At 24.7% G+C, this 26,550-nt stretch overlaps 2 protein-coding genes across 4 annotated transcripts; one reads left to right on the forward strand and one right to left on the reverse strand.

Moving 5' to 3' along the window:
* The first annotated feature begins 1,204 nt into the window (after positions 1-1,204).
* On the forward strand, positions 1,205-6,934 carry LOC114126546 (choline-phosphate cytidylyltransferase A-like). 2 transcript variants are annotated; one of them, XM_027990520.2, is made up of 9 exons: positions 1,205-1,621; positions 2,409-2,569; positions 4,647-4,755; positions 5,637-5,753; positions 5,857-6,008; positions 6,070-6,291; positions 6,357-6,524; positions 6,581-6,699; positions 6,756-6,934. In XM_027990520.2, exons 2-9 carry the CDS (start codon positions 2,453-2,455, stop codon positions 6,895-6,897), a joined length of 1,146 nt encoding a protein of 381 aa, XP_027846321.1. In that variant the 5' UTR covers positions 1,205-1,621; positions 2,409-2,452; the 3' UTR covers positions 6,898-6,934. The 2 variants fall into 2 exon arrangements, with proteins under 2 accessions (XP_027846321.1, XP_027846320.1); XM_027990519.2 differs by having other exon boundaries at positions 1,207-1,621; positions 2,441-2,569.
* Positions 6,935-9,877: 2,943 nt separating this feature from the next.
* LOC114126529 (insulin-degrading enzyme) lies at positions 9,878-17,707 on the reverse strand. 2 transcript variants are annotated; one of them, XM_027990496.2, is made up of 22 exons: positions 17,539-17,707; positions 16,977-17,152; positions 16,625-16,832; positions 16,399-16,568; positions 16,159-16,281; positions 15,892-16,094; positions 15,627-15,827; positions 15,410-15,547; positions 15,239-15,342; positions 14,414-14,516; positions 14,239-14,334; positions 14,060-14,169; positions 12,894-13,038; positions 12,716-12,826; positions 12,527-12,647; positions 12,377-12,468; positions 12,197-12,308; positions 11,172-11,329; positions 10,976-11,110; positions 10,705-10,914; positions 10,541-10,651; positions 9,878-10,462 (listed from the first exon to the last, which is right to left on the reverse strand). In XM_027990496.2, the coding sequence occupies exons 2-22, from the start codon at positions 17,131-17,133 to the stop codon at positions 10,355-10,357; spliced, it is 2,916 nt and encodes a 971-aa protein (XP_027846297.2). In that variant the 5' UTR covers positions 17,134-17,152; positions 17,539-17,707; the 3' UTR covers positions 9,878-10,354. The 2 variants fall into 2 exon arrangements, with proteins under 2 accessions (XP_027846297.2, XP_027846296.2); XM_027990495.2 differs by lacking the exon at positions 17,539-17,707 and having other exon boundaries at positions 16,977-17,374.
* Positions 17,708-26,550: the final 8,843 nt, after the last annotated feature.

Here is a 26,550-nt window from a genome sequence, read left to right on the forward strand (position 1 = left end):
TTGTATTTTAAATTTTCAAGTTTTTTTAGTCACCTGACATTTTTTTATCGACACTTCAAAAAAAAATTCTCAGAAAAATTGAAAATTTCAGTTGCCTATAAATAGCTCAAAAAATGTGAAAATATTTTGAAAATTTAACTGTATATATATAGGTAACACTAACATAAACATTTGGTGAAAATTTCAAGTATTTACAATGATTAGTTTTTGAGTTACAACTATAAAAAAAAAATCGATTTGATCGAAAACTGATTTTGCGTGAAAATTTTTGTTTTTCTCGATTTTTTTTAAAACTGTTTGAAAATGTTTACTTTTGACTTCTATAATGTACCAAGGATATTCACTTTGCCATCGGAAACCACTCCCGAAGTTTGAAATTGAAGCATAATTTCGACAATTAGGATAAATAATATACTTTTGAATGAGAAAAAAAGTTTTTTTTTGCATTTTTCGAAATTTTTCAGTTTTTAGGTCATTTTCTTAATTTTAATAAGGCTTTTTAGAGTTTTTGAATTTTTTGAAATAAATATGGATTTGAAATTTTAATTGCCAGAAAAAAAAAGTAAATATGCAATAATGGTTATTAATGTATTATTGTAATATTGTATGCGAAAAACAATTCTGAACGGTGATGAAAAAAAAATGAATTTTTATTAAAATTTGGATTTTTTTAGTTAGTTTTTATATTTTTTGTGATTTCCAATTACGTCAATAATCTACCTGAATGTAAGAAGAATCTATCCAAGATTGTGACTTATTTTGAGTTTCATATTATATAGTGGTGGCGAGTGGCGACTAGCCCGACTAGAAATTCAAAATTGAATTTATTGCTTCTCACTGGCCACTGCATTATTGCAGTAATCGATAATAATAATATCTACCTTTATAGAAAATAGTATATAAGATGTATACTATATAATATATAGATATATTTTTTATTCAATTATTACAAATTTAAATGAATAAATGTAAACGAAAAACCACAGTATAAAGTTATACTTTAATAGACTTAAAAAAAACTATTTAAAAACTAAAAATAACGATAGATGACGGTACACAGTGTTACCGTTTATCCATTCGGAGTCATGCGAAACAGTTTGCTAAAATTAAATTATATTGTTCTACAGTCAACACGGATATTCTAATATGCCCGTAAGCTACTGATAATAATGAAAAACGTGGTTAACCTTGGTGTGACTCACAGTTTTAAATTGTACCGTGGTGTGATTAATCCGTGACGTTGACAAAACATGCGGTGTCGGCTGATAGGAAGCTGATAACATATAACATTTCCGTGTCCACTGTCCGGACTCCACCACTCCGGCGATAATGGCACAACCCAATTCGAAAAATGTTTGCGCAATTTTCTCACTGAAACTACCATTTCGAAGTTTGAACGGTTTACCAATTACCGCTTCTATCTCCTCACTTGGACGTTGTAGTTTATTTTGTTTAGCAATCGGTTTATTGCCGTCCATATAACGATCTAGTTAAATTCAATTGTTGCAATTCGTAAATTATAAAGCATATGATGTCAATTAACTATTGACTACAGTCTACAACTACCTATATATTCTATTATAATATTAAATTATTTTATGCGCAGTATTCTATTTGTTCCGTAAGTATACAATATTATATGATTTTAAGTACTTACTTGATAACAACATAACTCATTCACCATTTTTATTATTAATTTACCTATTTTAAATTGTTTTATAAATGTAATTTATGACATAATTGCAATAGGTATTTAATAAATAAATAAAAATAATTTCTTAGTTACTTTTTTAATTACAAATATGTGTTATGTATTTAAAGATAATATAGTCTTATACTAAATGTATTTAATGTTTTGTTTATATATTTGTTTTAATCCCCTTTGATTTAAAGGTGGAGTTTTTTTTATTGATTTTATAGTATCTTTTTTGCTTATTTTTAAAATATACTGATTAGTAATATCCTTAACAGAGTTATATCTAACTTATTTAGGCATTCAGTCTCAAATTTTTAATATTTTATTAACTTAAATTATTTAAGAAGGTTATCAATAACAATTTATTTTCCTATAATATATTTAAGCAATATTATTTTTGATTAATTTGTGCTTTTATATCATTAATATTTATTTATTTAAGTAAATTTTATATTTTATGAACTTGATTTTATTGTTTATATTTTAATTTATTAAATTTTGAATATGATGAAATAAATGTGATGGATTACAATGAAAAGTAACTAATGATTTATATAATTTCTAAACTATTTTTATTGAAATTTCGAGAAGTATTCTTTTATTTAATATATTAAAGAAATTATTTTAGTTTTGATTCAATACTATTCTGTCAACAATCTACATATACTTAAATTTTTTAATTAATTAATTATTTTTTTTACCATTGATGCAGAAATTATTATTATTATTTTGGACATATTATAGTTAAAACCAAACATGTCTAAGAAAAGAACACGAGATGTGGCTAATAATACAACAGAAGTGGAGATGCACGCCAGTAATAAAAATGTATTACATAAATGTGAACAAACTAAGTTACAAAATATTGCCCCGGTATGTATCTTATTTAAGTACATTTTGCAAAAAAAAAAATACTACATTGGTTGATAATATAGAATTACTTAAGCTTAAATTATAATATTATACATAGATAACTACACAAACAAAATATTAGCCTTAAATATACAAAATAATGTAATTTATACTTTAATATTTTATTAAACAATTTTAAAAATGTGGCATTGTATATTTATGGCTCCAAACTTATAAGCCATCAATTAAATTTTGTGAATCCTTAGCGCTCTGCTAAATGTCTGAATGTGTTTTAATGTTCAATATTCAATGTTTGTCATTTATTAATTATTTAACCATAAAATCAATAGGTATTTTGTTTCTGAAATACTTTGCTTTCTTAACAAAATTGTATGTGGACTTATACTAGCGGTTAATGATGATAAAAAATTAAATGGAAACTTTACTATTAAGTTATTTAACTAGCATGCCTGCTAAAAATTTGTCTCGTCAATGAAAATTGTGTGTAGTAGACTCTGCTACTTCATACTAGATTTGTATGGTGGGTTTAAAGTGCTGTATATAAGTGGATTACAGTTATTGAACTATGTTCGATCAATTTTTGAAATTATTATTTCAGTATTCTTATGTTATTGAATTATTATAGTTAAAACGTATATAATTTAATAACAAAAATATATTCATAATTTGATAAACCTTAAATCAGTTCTACAATTAGGGTTTTTTTTTTTTTTTGACAAAAAAGCAATAAAATATCTAGAATAATTATTATTGATACTACTTATTTGTTATTTACCTTGACATAATTAAATTAAAAACCTTCATTATTCATAAAAAAAATTATATTTTTAAACTTAAATTAAACAATTTAGTAAAATCAGTAGTTTATAAAAACTAGTTTTACTTATTTATATTCTTAAATAATGGTATTATTAATAGAGGATAAGAAATATATGATTATATATAAAATTATAGAGCAATTTTTCTGATTTAGAAATTATTTAATTTAGTTCTATCTTCATTAAAAAAAAATCTATTATACTTAATTCATATTATATGATGTTCATGATAATTATTTAAAACTGTTTTTAAAATATCTTAATTACAGAACTAACATATTTTACAATTTTGAATGTTTTCAGTGAATCACTATATTAATTTACTATTTTTATCTGAATGACCTTTAATCAGATTTGGGAAATTATAATGATATTAATATTGGTATGCTAGCATTGCAATTATAAATTGTAAAATACATTTTATGTGTTAATTTATTATATTTTATATGATTGTTTGGACTAAGTATGCACTTAAGTATTTTATAAATTATATTTCTACTATAGTAGCAAACATCATTATTAAGCTGTCCTTGAAATATTATATGATAGATATATGTAATTAAATGTTTATATTATGTATATTGTATAATATGTATGCATGTAATTTTCTTTTTCTGCTTCAAAATCTTGCAATAATTTAAATGTGTTTTCAATAATCTTAGGAAAAATATGTGAGGAAAATCATGTGTTTAACAAAACTATTACACATTGTTTTTACTGATAAAAATGCTTTTGTAGTATTATTTTATTGGTAGAAGAAAGGTTTTTTTATAATTATTAATTATTGCAACAATAATAAAAAAATTTTTATAGTACAGTTTATATGGTTAAGTTTCTATGGTTACATTTTATTTTATCATACACAAAACAAGCTGTGCCTGGAAACAAAGGGAAAATAGTAATCATAAAAAAATAAAAGAATTTAAAAAACCGTTATAAGTTATATAATCATATTATAACATGTAGAAAATATGTATTAAATACCTAGCTATTATAATTTAGTATGTGTATATTGTATATTATTAAAAAATCATTTATAAAATTGATACTTGGATGAGAGGAAGAATAAAAATTTAAATTGTTAAAGCTACCTAAACATTTTTAAATAAAACACTATTTGTAATTCATAATGGTATACTTCTCTAACTATACAACTGAATATAATAAACTGTAATTTATAAATTAAATAGTAAATACTAAAATACCACTTTCAATAATGAATTAAATATTAACAGCTTTCTACAATATTTTGATTTTAGTCAATTTTCAAACCTGCACCTTTTAGTACAGAAAAAGATGCAGTTGAAGAACGGAATGCTTGTGATTATAGTACAAAAATCACTATGGATATGGCTAATTCTGGCTTAGGTATGAACTATATTATAAAAATATGTATATATGTATATTATCATTATGTTAGTTTTATTTGATCTAAAATAGTTAATTGTTTATGATCACATTTCAATAATGAAAATTAGAAATTTATAACTTTTGGATAAAAAATTGTTCTGAAAATTTTATATTGGCCCTTGTCAAAATATAAGAAACAGGAATCAAATTAAAAAGAACCTTTGGTTTATTACCCTTTTTTTGCTTTTGTTAGTATCTTATATTTGTACACATATCCTCTTTATTCTTTATTATAGGTACTGATCGTTAAAACTTAAAATAAGAAAAATAAACTTTAAACAATTTTATGAAATGATTATTAAGGTTTTCTTAAAATTGTTTAATATTTTATGTGCTAAAAACAGCATATAAATGTACACTGTTGCTATTAATATCACTACTATTTTTAATACAAATCATATAATGTTAGTGATTTAAGGATTAAGGGTAATTTGTATGTGTTTGTTTGTACAGGTATATAATATTATGAATGTTGTGTATTGTCTCGGTTTGTTAAACTGTAATGTTATTGAATTGTTTATATAAATTAGTTTAATAAACTGATTAACTTATGGAAAAATCAAAGTTTAGATGTATGTTTAATCATTGATTACTTAACTACTCATATACACTTAAAATGAGCTTCTGTGTCAATAAAGATATAACCAAGTTGTATAAAGTATGACTACTGTCTACTTAGAACCCTGTATGAAAAATTAAAAATATAAAAAAAATTGACATTTCTATTACTCATATTTCCTCAAATGATTTAAGTGTATGGAATTATGTTTATCTATGGTCCTGAAATTTTCAACAGCTGAAATGTAATTTTCATTTTAGACAACACTTGTTATTTGCAGCTCCTCGAAGAATCAGGGTATATGCAGATGGTGTTTATGATATGTTCCATCAAGGCCACGCTAGGCAGTTAATGCAGGCAAAAACTGTTTTCCAAAATGTTTACTTAATTGTTGGAGGTTAGTTGATATTGCATAGTTAAATTAACTGTATTATAGATAAATTAAAAATAATTTATAATCATAAATGTATTATTTTTAAAAAAAATTTTGTATGATTTAGTATGCAGTGATAGTATCACACATACTTTTAAAGGAAAAACTGTAATGACCGATGAAGAAAGGTATGAAGCTGTTAGACATTGTCGTTATATAGATGAAGTTCTTAAAGATGCACCTTGGGAAATTGATGATCAATTTTTAATAGATAACAAAGTAATTAAAATTGTTACTGTCTTATTTTGAATTGGAAATGTGAGTTTAAAATTCTGTGTAGATTGATTTTGTTGCTCATGATGATATACCTTACATTAATGAGGATGGTGAAGATGTTTATAGAGGGCTTAAAGAAAAAGGTATGTTTGTAGGCACCCAAAGGACTGAGGGTGTATCAACGTCAGATGTTATTTCTCGAATAGTACGGGATTATGATATGTATGTTAGACGTAATCTTCAACGTGGATACAGTGCCAAAGATTTGAATGTATCTTATTTAAAGGTTAGATTTTTACATAAATTATAAAAATATACACTAATAAATGATGAATTTATAATTGGTTTTAGGAAAAAAAATTAAAACTTCAAAACAAGATGGAAGAACTTAAAGACCGCAGTAAACGGGTGATGGGAACTATTGGAGAAAAAAGAGTAGATATGTTACAACGATGGGAGGAAAAATCAAGAGATTTTATTGTTTCATTCTTGTTGTTATTTGGCCGAGATGGACCAATTGTAAGTTTAAAGTTTAGTGTTTAACTGCATAAATATAATCAAGGGGTTTATTCTAGTCACATTTTTGGAAAGACAGTAAAGGTAAATTATTACAAGCATTTTCTCCACCCGGAAGTCCAACTCCAAGTGGACGTAATACTCCCGAATCATCTAGTTCATCTGAAGAAAACTTAAGGTAATTTTAAAGCTAAATTCAAGTGAAATAAATAACATAAAATAAAAATGATTTAGGTCTCCACCTAGAAAATCTAGTAGAACTAAACGTTATTTGGATGATGATGATGATGATGATGAAGATGAAGAAGAAGAAGAAGATGATGACTTGTTAAATAGATATAGCTACATAAATGGGGAAAAAAGCTCTAACTCTTAGTAAAAAATGTTAATAAATCACTTATAAAAACCTATTAGTTTAATGCATTAAGTTATTATGCACAAATGAAAAACGATTATTGTTAGAATAAAATTAACAGTAATAAAAGTAAAAAATTTGGTATTAAACATTCTTACATGATTGTTTTAAAAAACAATGTAAACATTTTATGCATATTTAGAGTTCTGTGTAAGAAAAATAATTATATAAATGTTTTTTTTAAGTTAAAAAATATAGGCATTATACCTATAAAAATTTTATATTATTAAAATCAAATGAAAGTACTTGATTTAACAGTATATTTTTACTATGGGTTTTATGTTTTATACGACTTCATTATTGCAGTCATTGAGTTATCTATGTATTTTTTATTTATAATGTTCATTTTGATCTGAAATTTGTATAGTTATTAGTTCATAAGTTGAATTAAACAAATATAATGTTTGTTTTATTTTCAATGAAGAATATAAATTATTGAATTTTTTGTACTTTTGACTATTACAATTAAGACATTTTACTTTTAAAAATAAGGAATTAGCAAAGTACAAAGTTCCTGAAAAAACATATTTATTTATATACTCAAGGTGTATTACAATAATTTGACATATTCAAGTATAATTTGAATATAAAATTATCATTTATCTATGATACACAGTATATATTCTCTGTATAGCTCTTAAAAAAATAAGAACTGCTGAATTACTGATTTTTAGGACATAAGATCTCATGTATAGACATATAGTCAGTTATCTATATTTTCTAAAAAAGGTTAGGTTAGGTAAAAACTATTAACACTATAAATATGTTAGTAAGAAACAGAACATTATTACTTGAATAAATGTTTGGCATAAGAATCTTAGTTTCATTTATTAATTAGCTGATATGTACAGAGGTGGATGGTCCTATCAGTGAATTGAAATTTTCTCGGTGGGCTCCAGGTTAGGTTTAATGTTTCCCTTGATTTATAGTAGTGAGACTGGCTCTATTGTCTGACGGAATATTTAACAATAAACATAAAAATGAACTCTACATCCACTGAAGTGATAGATGCATACTTCATACAAGAGGTTTCAAATTACAACATTAAATCTTAAACTTTAATGTGGTCGATATATATGTTATAAGCTTACTGATTTACGACTGTTTAGATACCTACTGCAGGTTATATGTAGATCGACAATCTATACGTTTAATTAGGTATTTAATAAACAAGCAGTCAGCAGATAGGTAACGAAAACAATAATAATCTAATATAAACATTTAGTTGCATTCTGGGTTTTTAACTTTCTTAATTCTTATTAATTCAATTTTTTATTATTACTATAGTAGCGTAATAAACATATGAAAATTCTACAACTGAAATTATTGAAAAAAGCAAAAGTAAATTGGTTTATTTGGATTTAGAATCAGAATGATGTGAAACGAATTTATGTAAAAAAAATTAGATTTCTATCTCATATTATAAAAAAAAATAAAAAATCATTACAAATTTTTAAGTAAAAAGATATTTTTATCTAAATCAAAAATAAAAGTAATATAATTTTGTATATTTTTTGTTTAATCATTAATTTATATTGAATTATATATGAGGAACACTGCAAATTTAGGAGGGAACCTGATTTTTACTACAGTTAATTTATAGTATTAGTACTTAAATATTAGAGTTAAATTACATATTCTCAAGTAGTAGAAAAAAAAATAAGTTCTCACTTAAGTTCCTACCTAACTAAGAGGTTTTTTTTTGTTTATTAATTCATTAGACTTACACACTTAATCAAAATTATGAATATTGATTAGGGAAAAATGTTTAGTTTTAAATAATAATAGTGAAGCTAAAAAATAATAATGAAATTATAGTAAAGTATAAATTGAAGGACTAATATATTATAAATTTATAGCGTATTCTATGAGTAAGGATAATAATTAGATATTATATTTAGTTAAGTAAAAATGTATTGAAATATGGCCTATGCTCAATAAATATATTGTTTGTGAAATATCAGGATAAGAAGGTTTAATTAGTGCAATAATGAGTAATAGATCTGAAATAAATGTGATAAATGGTTTATCTATTATGAAACTATTAAACAATATAATGCCAGACGCTTTGAATTGGTCAATAAGAAGGTTGAGAAGATTCTGTCGTGTTTTTTGAATTATGTTGGTAGAACCGGTTGATTTTAATGTATTAGCCAAGAAATTAGAATTTTTAACAATCCTTATGTTTGGAGTATAATCACTTCCGCGTTCCTGAGTTTTGGGTGAGCTACATTTATCTTTAATATAGTTTAAGCGATGATCTCTTCACTTTCAATAGCGATAAGAATAATGGCCATACTAAGCTGTGAATACATATAATAATACCAGTAGACCTGGAAATTTTGAAACTGGTAAACTATTCTTGGTTGCTAATACAGCGCTACATTGATGAGCCTCACTTTATGAAATAATTTCAACAGAGATGAGCAATCCACCTATAGCAGTAATCATATTTTGAATTTTCAAACTTTTAAACTTACAACGTAATTGGTCAAGTAGTTTATGACTATAATCTTAATACAGTTTGAAATGATAACAAATTTATAATTATGTTCATACAAATTTAAGAAATTTTAAATATTAGTAACTAATACATTATTTTTATAAATTTATATATTAATATGTGCATTTTTCTACTTAATACCTTTCTATATTCTTACGACTATTACAGTGGTTCATAATTGAAAACAAGCTGATTTAATCAAAATGGCAACGGTATAGCACAGTAAATAATAGTGCATGAAACTATATGTGTTTATACTGTGAAATGAAAAGATTAGATGAAAGTGTATATGACAAGATTGTCAATACAATCACCGAGCATCTCTAACATCATACTTTTATTACCTAACAATAAATTAACCTTGGAACATTTTCTTTATCTTAACTAATTATACAACAATGCAATTTGTCGTTTGATTAAAAAATAACCAGTTTGCAATACAATCATAAATGTAAATAATGTTTATTATAAACTATTAATATACAATTTAATTTTTAGTATAATATTTGTAGTATGTACCTACAATCATTACAATAATTTTCCTTTTATAAAATAGCTGGGTATTTTACAAGATTAATAAATACATTTTGATGTAACAATAATTTAATTATTTAAAATAGTTAAGTAATTTCAGAAATCAGTTAAATAAATGTCTAAACTAGAGATTCTCGACCTTTATGGTGATAACCTATAAATTAAACATTTATTCATATATTATTTTATGTGTTAGCAACCCTAAATAATCTACTGGCCTAAAGTTGAGAATTTCTAATCTAAATTTTATATGCTTAACTGTAATTTTAGTTACAAGCTAAAAAATATATACATATATTTTGATTCGATATGAATTATTATAATTTAAATGTATAAAAATATAAGAAATATATTTTTGTAAGAAATAATTTAAAATACATATTATAACTTGGATTTGGTAGATGTGAGTCCAACAGGTATAAATGGGGTTGGTAATGGATACAGACTATGCTCCATCTTAAAGTTTGTTATATCCCCAATCAAAATGCTCTGTAAAATGAAAATTATTAGCTTAACAATATTATATACATTGGTCAATATACATTAAACCATAATAATAAAACATACATTGTTGTTTGATATCAAACTATTATCCATTTCCTCGCTTGTATTCTTTAATGTAGATTTGATATGTACTGCTAACTTATGTCGTTTTTCCCCAGATTGACTGATTTGATCCTATAAAAATTGTCAGTTAATTATCAGACTAAAATAACTGCAAAATTACTTACATGATAAAATTTAACAATATCTTTTTTGACAATTGATTTTAATGCTTCTACTTCGATTTGTGCTCTGTTGAAATTGTAATCGTGTGTGTCAATTTCTTGCTGATAGACAGCTGCTTGTTTCAACAGACCCTTAGGCTTCTCTAACAATTTAACAGCTAAAGCGTCTTTGTACTTCTTAAATTCTTCTTCAGACATATGCATTAACAAGTCCTAGAACAAAAAAAAATTAATTTGTTAATTCACTAAAATGTAATTACTCAAACCCACTGACCTCAATAGTGTTAATATAGTTTTCTATTCTTGTATCAACATACATTGGACTACGGTCAGATTGTACAATGATACGCAAACTCAATACTCCGTGACTTCTACTTGATGAACTGAATACTATATACCCAAGTTGTTCCTAAAACAATAAGTTAATTTTAATAGTTTTATTCTATTCAAATATAAATAGTTTATTGTACCTGTGTACGTAGCGTGTTGAAACAAGACTCTTTGATAATTTCATTAAATAGGCCAACTATCATATTACTTAATGTAGACTGAACACCACATTGTAAATGTATATAGACACATGAACTGCTGTGATGATCACTTGTTGTTTCGAATAATGCGCTTTCACCTTAAATATAAAGCATAAATTAAATTTCTTTAAGTCTAACTGAATGCAGTATGTAGTAGAACACTGTTCTCAACCTTTTTATAGTGGTGACTCAAGATATTTACCAATTTTTCATATTTTCATATAAATAATGTTTAATAGGGGAATAAAAAATAACTACTCTTAATTAATTAATTTTTGAGACCCTATGATTGAGAACCACTGTATTATAATATAAAAGCATATTGTTTAATATAATACCTATATATAATTAAAAGTAGTGATTGAAACATTTAGGTGTTTAAATCTACACTTATTGATTAAAAAATGCTATAGAAAATAAATAAATCCCAATTTAATTATTAATTAATATGGTATTATATTATACAGTAATTATATTCAGTAGAAGTACCTTTGGGAATAGGGTTATGATTAGACCACAAAAAAAGGACAAATTATAGAAAATTCAGAAAAACAGGATTTACAGTACGTAAAATACATAATTTACTGTAAATACATTAATACCAAAAAAAAAAAAAATTGAATATATATATAGAAAAATTACTTAAAAAAAATCAATCATATAATTGTAAACATCTTCTATAAATTAATAAATCCAAATGTATTTTTTAAAGCAATATACTAAATATCTATAATATTTCGATTAAATCAATTAGTTATGGACCAGCAGAATTTTTTTGTATACATAAATCTGTAATATGTTTAATATTGAATTTTTTTTTTAAAAAAAAACAAAAGAGAAAAAAGTAACTTTGTAATAATAAATAAAAATAAGTGTTGATTTTCATTAATAAATAGAAATAGAACTAAAATTAAATATATTTTTGCTTTGCTTAGACTCAAATACAATCAAAATATTTAACTCACGATCTTTAAGTTCTATTTCTCTTGACCTAAACATTTGACGTGGTAATAATTTACGGAATCCATTTTGGCCCAAAAATGGTGTTTCTAATATTTGCATAAGTTCTAATGCTTTCTAAAACAAATCAACAAAATTTATTAGATAATATGTCTAATTGATTTTTATTATTATAAAATACTTACTGGTTTATCTATATTACCATATACTAATGATTCCATAAACATTTGAGAAAGGAACTTTTTAATAAATTCTTCAATGTTTTCAATCTTGACATCTAAAAACACATATAAATTATACATACGGATCAAATTGAGCATAATATAATGGTTTACCATGAATGGCAGCTAGTAAATCTTTAGGATCCCATGCATCTTCTGATAAAATTATAGAATTATACCTCATTGCACTATGATAAGGTTGTTCCATGTCAATATTTTTCAAATCTCTAATTTTCTATAAACAAATTTTTAACTTTTAGTAAATTATTTTTAACTTAACTGTTACTTTAAAGTTTAAGTTACTTCTTCTTTAAGAATTTCAAAACGTAATGGATCAATCTTGAAAGTTAAAAGTTTATCAATAGTTTTCTTTAGCAAAACATCCAACTTGTGATTAAATCCACTCAATTGCATCTACAAAATAATTATTATAAATTCATATTATAAATATTGTAGTTGGCGTTTTTGATAAAAATTTTACCTTGAAACCATAACTAGTTGGTTGTATGATCAAATGTAGACTAGCCCTGGTTGCATCCCATGTGTATTCAGAAAAATCTTCATTGAATAATCTCACAAAAAGACTCATAATATTGCAATGGAATGGATCGATCATTACTATATGGCTAATATATAAAAATGAATTTTAAAATAAGTTACATAATGCTTAATAAAATAAGAGACTGCAATATAACAGTTAAACAAATTTCTATAATATAATAGGATTTTAAAAAAAAATTATAGTTAAAAAATCATCATAAAGAAGATAAATTACTTATTTTAATACAAATTATTAATTAAATTAACACTAACAATAATAAAAGTAATTTTTGCAATTAAATTTAATATTTTAAAAGTTTAAATAGTAGGTAAATGTTTACCAAAATATATTAAGGAGATAAATGCTCATCTTTTAATAAAAATAAAATCTGAGACACTTGCTTCGTGGTAAGTTCTAAGTAAACATAAATATTGTTTTTTGTGTAGGTTACTATAATACTTCAATGCATATGTTAAATTTGAATTCAACAATAAATTTTTAAAAAAAAAAAAGAAAAAAAACAGAAGAAAACAAAAGAAAAATTATTGTTCTAAAAGTATTGCAAAAACCAATTTGTTTTTATATTATAAAATATAAGGAATTTTTGCTCATGAATGTGCCATGAAAATTGTCAAAGAAATTGTATAAAAAAAACCATCTATACTCTATCCAGCGAGAGAACACGTTACGGGCCAACAAAAATCTGTTTATTTTACTCATCCCCTAATGGCACCCTGTCATAAGAAAACCGATTTCAATAGCAGGGAGATGCAGGAGGATGTGCAGAATCGCGCTTTCTCTCGTTGGACAGAGTACCTACTTATATAGATTTTTTTTATATTTAAAGACATGTTATAATAAATGGTATTTCACTTAAGTTTAAGCCTCTAAAATAATATATTATGTAATGTATGAAAATAAGATTTAATTATGTAGACAAAGCTGTATTTGGAAAGTCGTTATAATTTAAAATATTAAAATGTTAGTGATCATTTTCGAATAATTTATGTAGTAAAAAAAAATTCATTAATGTAATGTATAAATAATTAAATATTAAAAAATATATAATATAGTAAATATTTAAATATATATATGTGATTAATTACCTGAAAAAATCAATTGAAACAAATGCTTTAGGGAGTCTATATTCTGTATCGGTTTTAAACCAACATCTCAAAAGATGTGATTCATGAACAATATATGGGTTGCCTGGTTCCTACAGAAGAAAAATATATTATAGTATTATATCAATGTGTGAAAACAATATAATAAATAATCTTGTTACATTTTTGTCAATTGGTACTAAATTAAAATCTGTAGCAATAAATTCATTCTTTAGTGGCATTTTTAAATCTTCACATAAATCATCTTTACTCCACTCCTAAAAATTTGAAAAATTTGAATAAAATTTAAGTATCATAATAAATAATTTTTTAGTATATACTATATATATATATTACATTTAAAGTCTCCGTTGGTATTGGTATTATTGAGTATGGTGTTCCATAATATTTGTCTACAGTATCTGTTTTGTCTTGAAATACCTTGGAAACTACTGTTGCTCTGGAATATTAATATATTTACATTTTTATAATTATTAAAATACATGAGGCGCATAGCTAGAAATTTCTAGGGGGGGGGATATTATTCAAAATTAATTGACAAAATTATTCACACAAAATTGATTACTTTACGTATATTTAAATTTTAAACATATATCATATATCAATTAAAGATAAATCGTGCTTATGATGTATTTTTATCCTGATCAAACATACTAAGTATACCACGGCTGATGCGGGGGGTGGTGTTACTACACCTGTAACACCTTCTCTGGCTACGTGCCTAAAAACATTAATTATTGAAGTTTGAAGTATAATTTTAGAAGTACTGCTATCTATTGATTCATACACGTATTTTTGTTTGAAATACAGAGCCAGCCTTAGGGTGGAATAAGGTCAGGTAGGCCTAGGGCAATTTTTTTTAGATGAGGCTTGTAGTTAAGACATTTTTTTGTAAGTTAAGGCCTAAAATGTCATATAAAAGCGCAAGGCTTGGGGCAGTGACCCCTGCCTAAAACCGGCTCTGTTGAAATATAATTCATAATGTATTAGTTATTAAAATATAGAATGATAAATTGTAATATCATTCTATATTGTTGTCTGAAGTTAATTTTATAATGTCAGATAAATCTTATTTCTATGATTATATGGTCATAATATTAACTTATAAAAACAGCAAATAATTATTGCATTATATATTTTTTAAATTCAGTTCATAAATACCTCATGTTATCTGGTCTAAAGTAAGATAAAAGTTCTACTATTAAATCAGGTCTCCACTCGTGTATTAAATATTCAGATGTTAATACATCTTCTAATTTTAAATTCTAAACAAACATACAAAGATTTAATAACATAGAATAGTATAAGTAAATAATAGAAAATATAACTTACTATCATATTAGCAGATAACCGATAAACATAATCTAAAGGAGAACCTTTATCTTTAAATTGAAATTGCATTTTACTAATGTTACTATTTTCATCATGGAACCATTCTTGAGGTCCTTCACGTCTTAACATATTCACATACTAAAGAATATAAAATATACATTTATAATTAATATACATAACTAATTTAATACTTTTATCTAAATGAATAATATTTTACTTGGAAAATTAATTTAATAATGTCATCAACATGATCAACTCCTTTTTCTGTTAAATCTACATCAACATCAAAGAGTTCAATTCCTCTAGCTTCAAATTTATTACCAGCTGACAGTTTACTAGACCATCCTCTTTTTTTTAAAACTGTTAAAATACTTGTAGGGCCTTCATGACCAAATAAAGCACTCAAATATCTGCAAGGCTAATTAATAAAATTAATTTTAAAAATAATGTTTCAAGTATAGACAATGAACAAATATTTTTACCTTGCTTCTATAGTATTTGCTTTGATCTGGGATAAGAAAATTGACAGATAGCACTCTTATATCTTTTACTGGAACTACAATTGTTTTAGTTGCCAGTTGTTTTTCTTTATAAATTGGATCATTCCAATATGGCTTTTCTACATTTTTTTTTTCAATGTCTCCAAATAAAGTTACAGCTATTTCTTCCAAAGTATTTAAATCCTCTAAGAATCGATAACACGGATTAATTATAAACATTTAACAAAAAAAAAATCTTTCAGTTAATACCTTTTCCGAGTATAGTTAAGTACATTAAATGAGAAGAGTACCATTTAGAATGGAACTCCAACAGTTGATCACGAACACTAATGTTTTTTGAATTAGGGAGAACCCATAATGTCTCTTTTGTACCTAAACAGCAAATATTTAAAAAATATATACAATACACAGCCAATTTTTTTTAATGAGTAACTAAAATTTTTCCCTACATCTTATAGTATGACTAAAAATAATTTATTTATAAATTACCTGTTCCAAATTGGTTATAGGGATGATTTGGATCAGCTGCATTTTTTTCTAATTGTGCTAGACGCCAATAATCATCAGCAACATTTTTTTCATGTTCAGAATTAACAGCACCAATTTCTCTCTCTGTTGCACTTGTTGTGAACAATGGTTCAAGGAAAAATTGAGCAAATCTATATAATATTTAAAATATAAATATATATTGATAAAAAAAAGGCTCATCATTAACCTGTCCAATGATGATTTTAGCGATTCTGTTTTAATGGAATAATAATAATTTGTATGGTCACTTGCAGTATATGCATTATAAGATCCACCGTTTTGTGTTAAAAATTGTGTAAATTCATTTTCTGCTGGATATTTTTTTGTACCCAAAAACAGCATGTGCTCACAAAAATGAGCTAAACCTGGCAAATCTTTTGGTTCACTCAAACTACCTAATATAAAAATAAAAATTGTTAAAATGAATAATAAAAAATAAATATTTGTATGAATATTTAGGTAAAAATATTAGAATGACATCACTTACTGGTTAAGAAATATTATCAACAATTAATAATATGATTTATTTAAAAACTTACCAACTGCAACTGATAGAGATACAGCAGACTTGTCAGTGTCAGGATCACTTATTAATAGAGCAGTAAGACCATTTTTCATCTCCAATCCCCGATAGATCCGAGAGTCTCCAATGGATTTTTCAATATCATCAACACGTCTCTCAACTTTATCAGACATGGCTAAGGATTTTGATGAACTGAAAAAACGAGAATATTTGTACACCATATCATGGCGTTGGATATGTGGAGGTATATTGGTGCTGTGTACATTGAAAACAGCTATCAGTAGCACAAACAGCAATGAAAACACAATCGACCTCAGACAGCGCATGGTTAGCAATGTAAATAACCAGCATTGCCGGCCGAGTAGTAATGCGGAGAGAGGCACATTGTGCTGCTTATAATGACTGACGAAATATTAAGATGTATTGATAGATAATAAGATAAATCATAATCGATTTCTTTGTGTGGGTAACCAAGGAGTACTTTAATCATTATAAATAGTTCGTAACGACTGTGGTGCATATTACGGATTCGTTCTGACACAAAAACTACAATACATTCTAAAACACGATACACTTACCTTAAATTTTAATTTTTGAGTACAAGACACATATACAAAAGATACCAATAGGTAGGTCTAACTGCTTGATATACACTATGTACAGGTATACTAAAGAGTACAACAAACTACAAAGTACAATATGTACTACAAAAGACAAAACGTTATTATCAAATCGGAATATCGGATGACGTTTTTCGTCTTCAATAGTTCGGTGTTCTGACGAAATTTAATCAATAAATTATATTACTGTTATCTCTGTGATTTTTTAAACCCATTGGCGCGGGAAAAATTGTTTAAACCTTTAATAAACTTAAACAATATTATATAATTATGTTACCAGTTTAAACAACAACATATTTAAATTGTTTTCTAAGTTTTCTCATGCACATTTTTAACGTTTTGGTAAATCAATTATATATTACAAGTACCTATATTTATACACCATTCAACCATTGTCAAAATATTTAATTTAAAGCAGTGTCAGTCGTAAAAATATATAGAATTAGCATTAAGCTTTAAGCACCGAATATTACAGAATATTTTATAAACATGTTATAACATTGTTGTATAAATTATATAACTAAACATGAAACTTTTATTTCATATATTTAAAGCAAAAATAGGATAATTGAATAATTGTGTATAATTATTTAATTCGGTAAGCTATGGACTTTAATAGGTCTATGTGGAAAACGATTAATAATACACTATACATAGTAAGTTACAGAGTGGTACTTTTAACTATACGAACGTTATAACTGAATTTTTCCAAATTGTAACTATTCATCAAAAAAATTTAACAATTGTTAGTATTTAGGTATTATGTATAATGTATATACGTAAATAAATATTTTTTTCTGTTTTACGATGTAAATTTAAAATTTTTACATTTTACCGATATCCTAACAATTTATTTTAACAATAAATACATGTATAAATAATTTACGTGAATATAAACTATTATAGTTTTAAGAATTTCAACTGGGAAATGTTACTACAATGATGTGATAGATTAATAATGTATTTATTGTATTTATATTATATACAACGATTACCAATCAATAATAATAGCTATTAAAACTCATATGAGTGATTGGCTAAAGCAGGCTCCTAAGAGGAAATCCCAATAATATGATTATTGCAGATTAAAAATATAAAAATATTATTTTTGTGATTATATAAATTCATTTATAATAAATTACTATAATAGTCATCTATAAATAAAAGGGCATATTATATTAAAACATATAACATATTATCTAATTATATAAAGGTACTATCTACACTGAGTATAAACATAAATAGGTACATAATTTTTTACATATCAATCCACGAAGTTAATACTAAAATACACGTATATGATAAACGTATCATATCCCAAATTCATACTAACTAATATATAGGTACGTATTTTTAACGTAATTTTTCGTTGCTAACTATACCAAATATACTTTTGTATAAACTAAATATACACATTATCTTTAAATGTTAATCCAGGAAGTTTATACTTAAATACACGTATATGATATACATTACATATACGTATCATATCCCAAATTTATATTACCAATAAATACGTAATGTACCTATACGTTGAATAAACGTTAGAATTTACAATTTACGTTTATTACACACACAATATACGTATAATATAATATCTTTTGACCCAAAAATATCCATGATTTCTACTTATTATTAACTAAATATATTTTTTTATTAAACGTAACTTAGGTTATTCATATCTGTATATTATACGTTTAATATATGTATATTTGTTTACTGGAAGGTAACTACTACAATATATATTGTTAACCCTTTTCAATACCTACCTACGTAACAAGTTCTTACTTCTTACCTATATGGGCATATGGCTACATGTAATAATGATTAATGACAGTTAAAAACTTATTATATTAATAGGATTACATTAAATAGCCATAGACCATTGTCCGTTTAACTATTTTAAGTAATTAATCCATAATTAAAAATACCATTAGTAATTATTAAGAAAATAAAACATGTAAATGTTTTTTTTCCATATAGCTACTTATTTATAATTATATAATATAAGTACGCCTATTTTCCATTGTCTTATGGATTTAAGAAAATTATTAGCTTAAGTTATTTTATTTAATCTTTAAGTATAAGTACTAGGACACTATAGAAAGTATAATTATTAAATATATTTAAAATTTAAACACCTTTTATAGATTTTAATTTAACTTGCCTATCTAACCTAATCATTAGTTAATCCTTGTATACTCTATAGACTACCTATAGTTCATATTGCTTTATTATAGTTTATTACCTAATGAGTTTTGATTATTAATTTAATATTAAGTAGACATCTACATTGATTCATTGACATAGTAGGTAGGTACCCATAAGTAATGAATAATTCATGGAATAACTTTAATAGTACCTTATTAAACGTAAGTTATTAAAAACAATTTAATATTTTAACTCAAAAATACACTTGTTAGGGACAATGTACTAAGCAATGGATATTTGTCTAGACAGATGGAAAACGAGTTGTGGGTTGTACACTACTTGTACAATAGTAGTATTTTATTATAATTTATGAACAATATAGTTGGTAGTTGAAATTATATTTATTTATTTGATATGAATTTTAAAAGTCTTATGCACGTGTATGTAGCTTACCAAAATACATGGGTAATAATTGTAGGTAGATACTCAAGTTAATTAATAGGCATGACATGGCGTAAGAGAATGACCGTCTAATAATTAAACAAACACATCACGTCCGTTACATGTCCTGTATATTATAAATGTATATGTCCCTACTGAATTTTCAAAATAATTGTTAAGATTAAAATATTTTAACAAAGCTAGATATTATTAAAATATATTATGTTATTTATGTATTATGTATAAATGTATAATGCGATATAATAGACCATGACCGGGCATGACCCATAAGTAAGTTTATTTTACTTATGTTTTTTTCTGTAAAAATGTTTGGACAAGGCAAATATTGATTCATGTATAGGCAAAATATAAGTTTTAGAATGAGAGGAACGGGACTTGGCCGATTATATATAAGTATATACTGAAAATATATAATATAACTAATAAGCATGGTATAAGCATTAAGCATATACCTGTTAAACATAATATTTACATATTTAATATTATTGGATATTAGTATAATTATATAGGTAAAACAATATGGCAATTATTATTAAGAGGAACAGCTAGCGCCTAGCAACCTTAAAAATGTTTGCCTGAACCTGAGTAATAAATTACGTTAGATACGTTTTAATCCATTTAAGGAATGATAGGTAGATATTATATTTATCTCATTAGGAACTTAATTTGTAATTAAAACGAAAAACAAAAAAATTGTAAATAGGTATAGGTACATATTATGCTTCTACCTTCTAAATTATGAATTAATGAATTTTTATTGATCAACGAAAAAAATGTGTGTGTGCACATTTTGTGGGAGCGTATTTTATTGTTTACTGCATAGTGCATACTATACCTATGTACTATTTAGTATTTGATGATTTTGCAACACTTGATTATATGTTTGTATTTAATATTTCGTTCTGCATTGTTATTTTTCTGCAATTATATCGTTCCCATCGAGTAGTCATAAAGTATGTACGTGTTTTTGCTGATAAATATTATTCTAAAAATACAGTTACCTATCCAAATTATGATTTTTGAGCAATTATTTTACAAATATTATAATATTCAAGGCTAAGTAATAAATATGTGCTCTTAAAATAAATTTGTTCCAACGATATTTCTCAACATATATTTCCCTATAAGCAGCATAATCAGTAAATACTTATAAATAAATCTATATGCAATTACTACACATTTTTTGAGAAAATACACTCCGTTGAAAACTATTATTATATTTAATTTACATAGGTATTATAAAACATAAGTAAAAACTGAACGTATTACGTGATTTTGACTTCTGAACGAACAAAAAGAACTGTCTACTAAATTTGTAAGACATTTCATAAGACATGATAGGATATTAAATATTATTATTTTATAGGATTGATTCTCAATTTTAGATAGATATTCAGTATTAACATAATAACATATATATAATGTATAACAATATGCCATAAGCATAATATGCATTTACTTTTATTTCGACATTTCGTTTAGTCTTATTATAAATTATAATCCTTAATTTGTCAAATATTGTCTATACATTATGTTGGTTTATCAAACGCTTTAAAGTACAGAAAATATTTATTTTTTCTATAAAATTAAATTCTTTATTTAATATATTGAACACAGACTTATGAATATTGAATATTTGACGCAACTTAGTCGTGTGTGAATTACTCGGTGTAAATGTTACATATTAAATTATTATTAATTACCTATTAATTAACAACTGTCAACCAACTAACAAGACAGGGACTTGGGATGTATACTAACTTTATCTGGTACCGGGTTATTTTATATACAAATTTACGTGATGACCTACCCAGACACCCTGTACATTAATAGATTTTATTTTTTAATATTTTGTATGTTAAAAATTATTATAATCATTTTAAAACAATTTTTCAATCCACTACAGATATTTTTTATTTTTAATTACTCAATTAAAAATATTTTTACCGTTCCTATGTTATTTAATATTTAACCTTTAATTTCAAGTAAAGTAAAGATACTTATACGTAAAGCTGCTGTATATTTATATGTTTTAAAATAGGAGTACTTAAAATTTTATAATTTAATATAAATATTGCAACTATACTTTTAAATTATTTATTTTATATTTTGTTCTTCGATGTTTAAAAAGAGTATGATTTTATTTTTCTTATTATTAACCATCAAGCCTTTTATTATTTTTTTTAACGAACTTCATTATCAAACAAAAAAAATGATTAAAATAAATAAAAATTATATACACGAGTATATATATTTAAAAGACACTTAATGGTTATATAATTCAAAAACAGTCTTTGTGTTCTTTAAATTAATATTCTAAAGTGAGTCTTGTTATTTTAATCGTCGACCGCCAAATAAAATACCAAGTATACCTCCTACACTTGACACGCCCTATATGTTCATATACCTACTATAATCTTTACATATGTTATAAAATATTTGACAGCTATAATTTAAAGCAAAATAAACAATATTGTTAATATAATTTTTAAGTTTAAAAAAAAATGTTGGTTAAAACAGGTATACTGTAGTTACTTAATTTTTCTTTGAGCTATGGTGAATATGTTAAAAATGATTCACCAACAAATGTTCAACTATACGCTATCGCCTCCGGTCCATTCTATCTTTTAAGAATGTATCTAACTATTTATTCAAATTTTGAATTTTGGAATTTAATGTGTTATAATTACATTTAGATTTTCTATTTCACTTAAGGAGTATTCTGTAGTAAAACAAATTTCTTGTTTTTAAATAAGAATCCCTCCCTTTTTATATTGTAATTTATTATTTAGCAGATTTTTTTTTTTTTTAATGGAAATCGAAATTTTTATTGTTAATTTTTAACTATTTATTAAGAATAATAGGTTTGGAAATATGGATAATCGGGAACTGGGGTGATGATTTAAATATATTTATATTTACAAAAAAAATCATAATGTGCCTTACAATTTACAGTAAAAAATGGTGGTTCGCATTCTAAAAAAATTTTAAATCACCACAAGACACTCCTTTATGCTTAAATGGTATATAAAATTAGTATTTTAAAATATAATCATTAAGTAGGTAGTACTTTAAAATTCCTAATATTAGAATTTAAATAAATGCATTAATAAAGGGTATAAATAAAAAATATTCAGTGAATTGTTTTGAAATTTGGAGATTTTTATAAAATATAAACATATAACAATTAATCGTAATGTTATGTATAACCGTATAAGAATACCTACAGCAGAATATTTCTAATAATTTTATATTAATTTATAATAGCGCTAGACACATCGAACAGAATATAATAATATATAGGTAGTAAACACAAAGACTGAGTAAAATTCTGTATTACGGTGTTAGTAGCATATCTTATGGAAATCATACATTAACATTATACATACATGATACATACTTCATCATCACATCTGCAGCGTACTGCGTACTATTTAGTTTTTAAAAGATTATAAAATTTAAATAATAATAATTTAGTCATTGATTTTTGATGGTTCTTTATATCTAATATTTATAATTTAATATTTAAAAGTAAATCAATAGTAGTCAGTAGAGACTAGAGGCAGACTGCTCTATTGTGCTATAGTTTATAGTAAATCGGGAGAATTTACTATTTTTAAAAATCGGGAGGATTTACCATAAAATCAAGAGAGTTAACAATCGCTCAGTATATGTAATTAAGGTTTATTCTCATCGTTATTGTTTTTTTTTTCAAGAAAAAAATTTTGAAATAATATTAACTCGACACTCGAAACATGTAAGATACATGTAATAAAAATATACTGCAGTAATTATACAGTGTGCACGTATTGCTTAAATATAAATTATTATATTTACTGTTTAATAATTTCTATAAAGTAGGTATAATTCCAATTATATATATTGCATATACCTACCTATAGCATTATTTAATTTTAATAAATAATTGTAAATTTGTGAACTGAATGTCAACCCAGTACCATCACACAGTGATCACACAGTTTTAAAAAATAAACTTGTTTTTATATAGTAAAATAAAATGTACCTAACTTATTATTCTACAAGATTATTTTTAAATAGTTAATTTCCTAGTTATTTTTGCAGTAAAAAAAAAAATTTTGATGAGTTACCATATAATTTTACTTAAAAATAAAATAATAGGTGTCTAGGTCACATTTCTAGTTATAATATACGTATACCTAATACCTAACCAACATTGCCAATTTGTTTCAAAAATTTTGAAAAACAATAAAAACGTCAAAAAAATTTAACTCTGTTGTTTCAATACTTTTTAAAATATTTTTTATGTAAACTGAGCTATGCTTAACTTAGAATATGTTTTTGATTGATTTATCCTTACTTTAAAATATTAATGTACCCAATACTTACAAACCTAACACGCAAACCGGTAAGGCTCATCCGTAGAAATTTGGAATACCGAATAATTTGTGCATTTCATACTTAGCAGACAGCAGTTAATACACGGCATACCTACATATCTACAAATATTGTGTTGGATATTAATATAATATTATGCAATGAATTATTATAATGAAAAAATAACTTTTGTTTAATACTTAGGTATACTTATTCCAATTTATACTTTTATTAACTTGTATTATTTTAATTAATTTATGAATTATATATTATGTGTTATAATAATTAATAAACTATCTTACAGTTTCAAGTAGGTATCTACTTTAAACTTATATATTCAATTTATTCAAAACTTTTGATTTGGTTTAAATAATATATTTGATATTGCTAGAACTAAATATTGAACTCGCCCACTACACGAACATAATAATATTATATTAAATATTGTATAATGGAAAACGGTACCTCTATAACAGGTTTGGTTGTGTTTTATAGTTCATTGTGCTCATTAAAGTATTTCTTATACCTACGTAACTATGTAAGTAACCTGCAATTAGGTATTCTACAAACAAATAAATATTTCATATTGTTGCTGTATTGTATATTAAAATAACTAGTAAATCATGTTTTTGTTGTTCGTTGTCGACTCATATTTAAAAAATAAAAATTGTTTATTTCGAGATACTCATAACCCACTATACCTATACCTAGAGAGCCTGAGAGCCTATATAATATATATATGAATTATATCATACGCTCTCTACCTATACCTAGATAACTAGATAGTAACTAGATCCTATATAATTAAATATTTTTTATCGCAAAATATTAATTATTTAAATTATATATTGTTATAAATAATATATAAATATATAATATTTAAAATAAAAATATTATTTAAATATTTTGATTGTAAAGGTTCATTAAAAATCAAAATTACATTTTATATTTTATGACTAAAAGTTGTAACTTACTAGTATATCAGTGGCGCAACCAAGGGAGTGGTTAAGGGTTTGTACCCTCTCCATAGGCGTGCGCACGAGGGGGGCAGGGTGGGCAGCTGCCCCTCCTGCGGGCTAAATTTTATCTCCCAAATATAGTTTTAAAAAAAACATTATAATTTAATTTTATATTCAATTTGTATACTAATATATTAAAAAATAAACTTTGAAGTGTCAAAGTGTCAATTCTATTAAATTTGTAAATAATTAATGATATATAAAATAAAATACTTCCATTTCTAATATTGATTAAACTACCTAACTAATAACCAAAATAATATTCAATTATATATTATATAGTATATAATATACTAATAAATATAGTATAATATTCACTACTGTATAATATAATAATACCAATATAATAATGTGTAATATATTATACATTCTGCCCCCCTGCCAGCAAAGTCTGCGCACGCCTATGACCCTCTCCCCCCGAAATTTCTCCGAGGCCACAGTACTCCTTTACGTCGGTACATTTGACGTATATTTACACCTATATATTATATTAATGTAACCCCCCCCCCCGACATTGTTTTCTAGTTGTGCCACTGCTAGTATTATACCTATTACCTACCTAATATGACAAAATGTCTATTATTTTATTGAGGGTGGCCGTTATAGATTAGTTTAGGATAAACAGAATAGAGATGTTACAAAAAATCACCACAAATTTACTGTTGAAACATATGCGTGATGCCTATTTTATACAAAACGGTAGTTCTCATTAAAAAAAAAAATAATTTCAAAGTAACACGCAGAACAGTTCTAAATTGTATACCTACAAAAATTTTAAGTATTTGAAAATATCGGGTTTAAGTTTAAGTATACCCACAATTTAAAATCGGAATAAGAATTATTTCATCATTCAAGTATAATGGCTCACGAATATACTTGGTAAATCACTCTGTATAAATCTACTACTGATATGTATTATAATATAACTGTATAATACTATAGTGTTTTAATTTGAGGAAGATACCAACAATTATAAAATAAC

The sequence above is a fragment of the Aphis gossypii genome, chromosome 3 (assembly GCF_020184175.1).
Source record: "Aphis gossypii isolate Hap1 chromosome 3, ASM2018417v2, whole genome shotgun sequence".
Lineage (NCBI taxonomy): Eukaryota > Metazoa > Arthropoda > Insecta > Hemiptera > Aphididae > Aphis > Aphis gossypii.

Coding starts and splice junctions, on each gene's coding strand:
- LOC114126546 (XM_027990520.2), top strand. CDS start 2,453: ATGTCTAAGAAAAGAACACGAGATGTGGCTAATAATACAACAGAAGTG. Junction 4,756..5,636: donor TATGGCTAATTCTGGCTTAG/GTATGAACTATA, acceptor TGTTATTTGCAG/CTCCTCGAAGAATCAGGGTA. Junction 6,525..6,580: donor TTGGCCGAGATGGACCAATT/GTAAGTTTAAAG, acceptor GGTTTATTCTAG/TCACATTTTTGGAAAGACAG.
- LOC114126529 (XM_027990495.2), bottom strand. CDS start 17,286: ATGCGCTGTCTGAGGTCGATTGTGTTTTCATTGCTGTTTGTGCTACTG. Junction 16,833..16,976: donor ATCTCTATCAGTTGCAGTTG/GTAAGTTTTTAA, acceptor TTTTTATATTAG/GTAGTTTGAGTGAACCAAAA. Junction 14,335..14,413: donor TACCAACGGAGACTTTAAAT/GTAATATATATA, acceptor TCAAATTTTTAG/GAGTGGAGTAAAGATGATTT.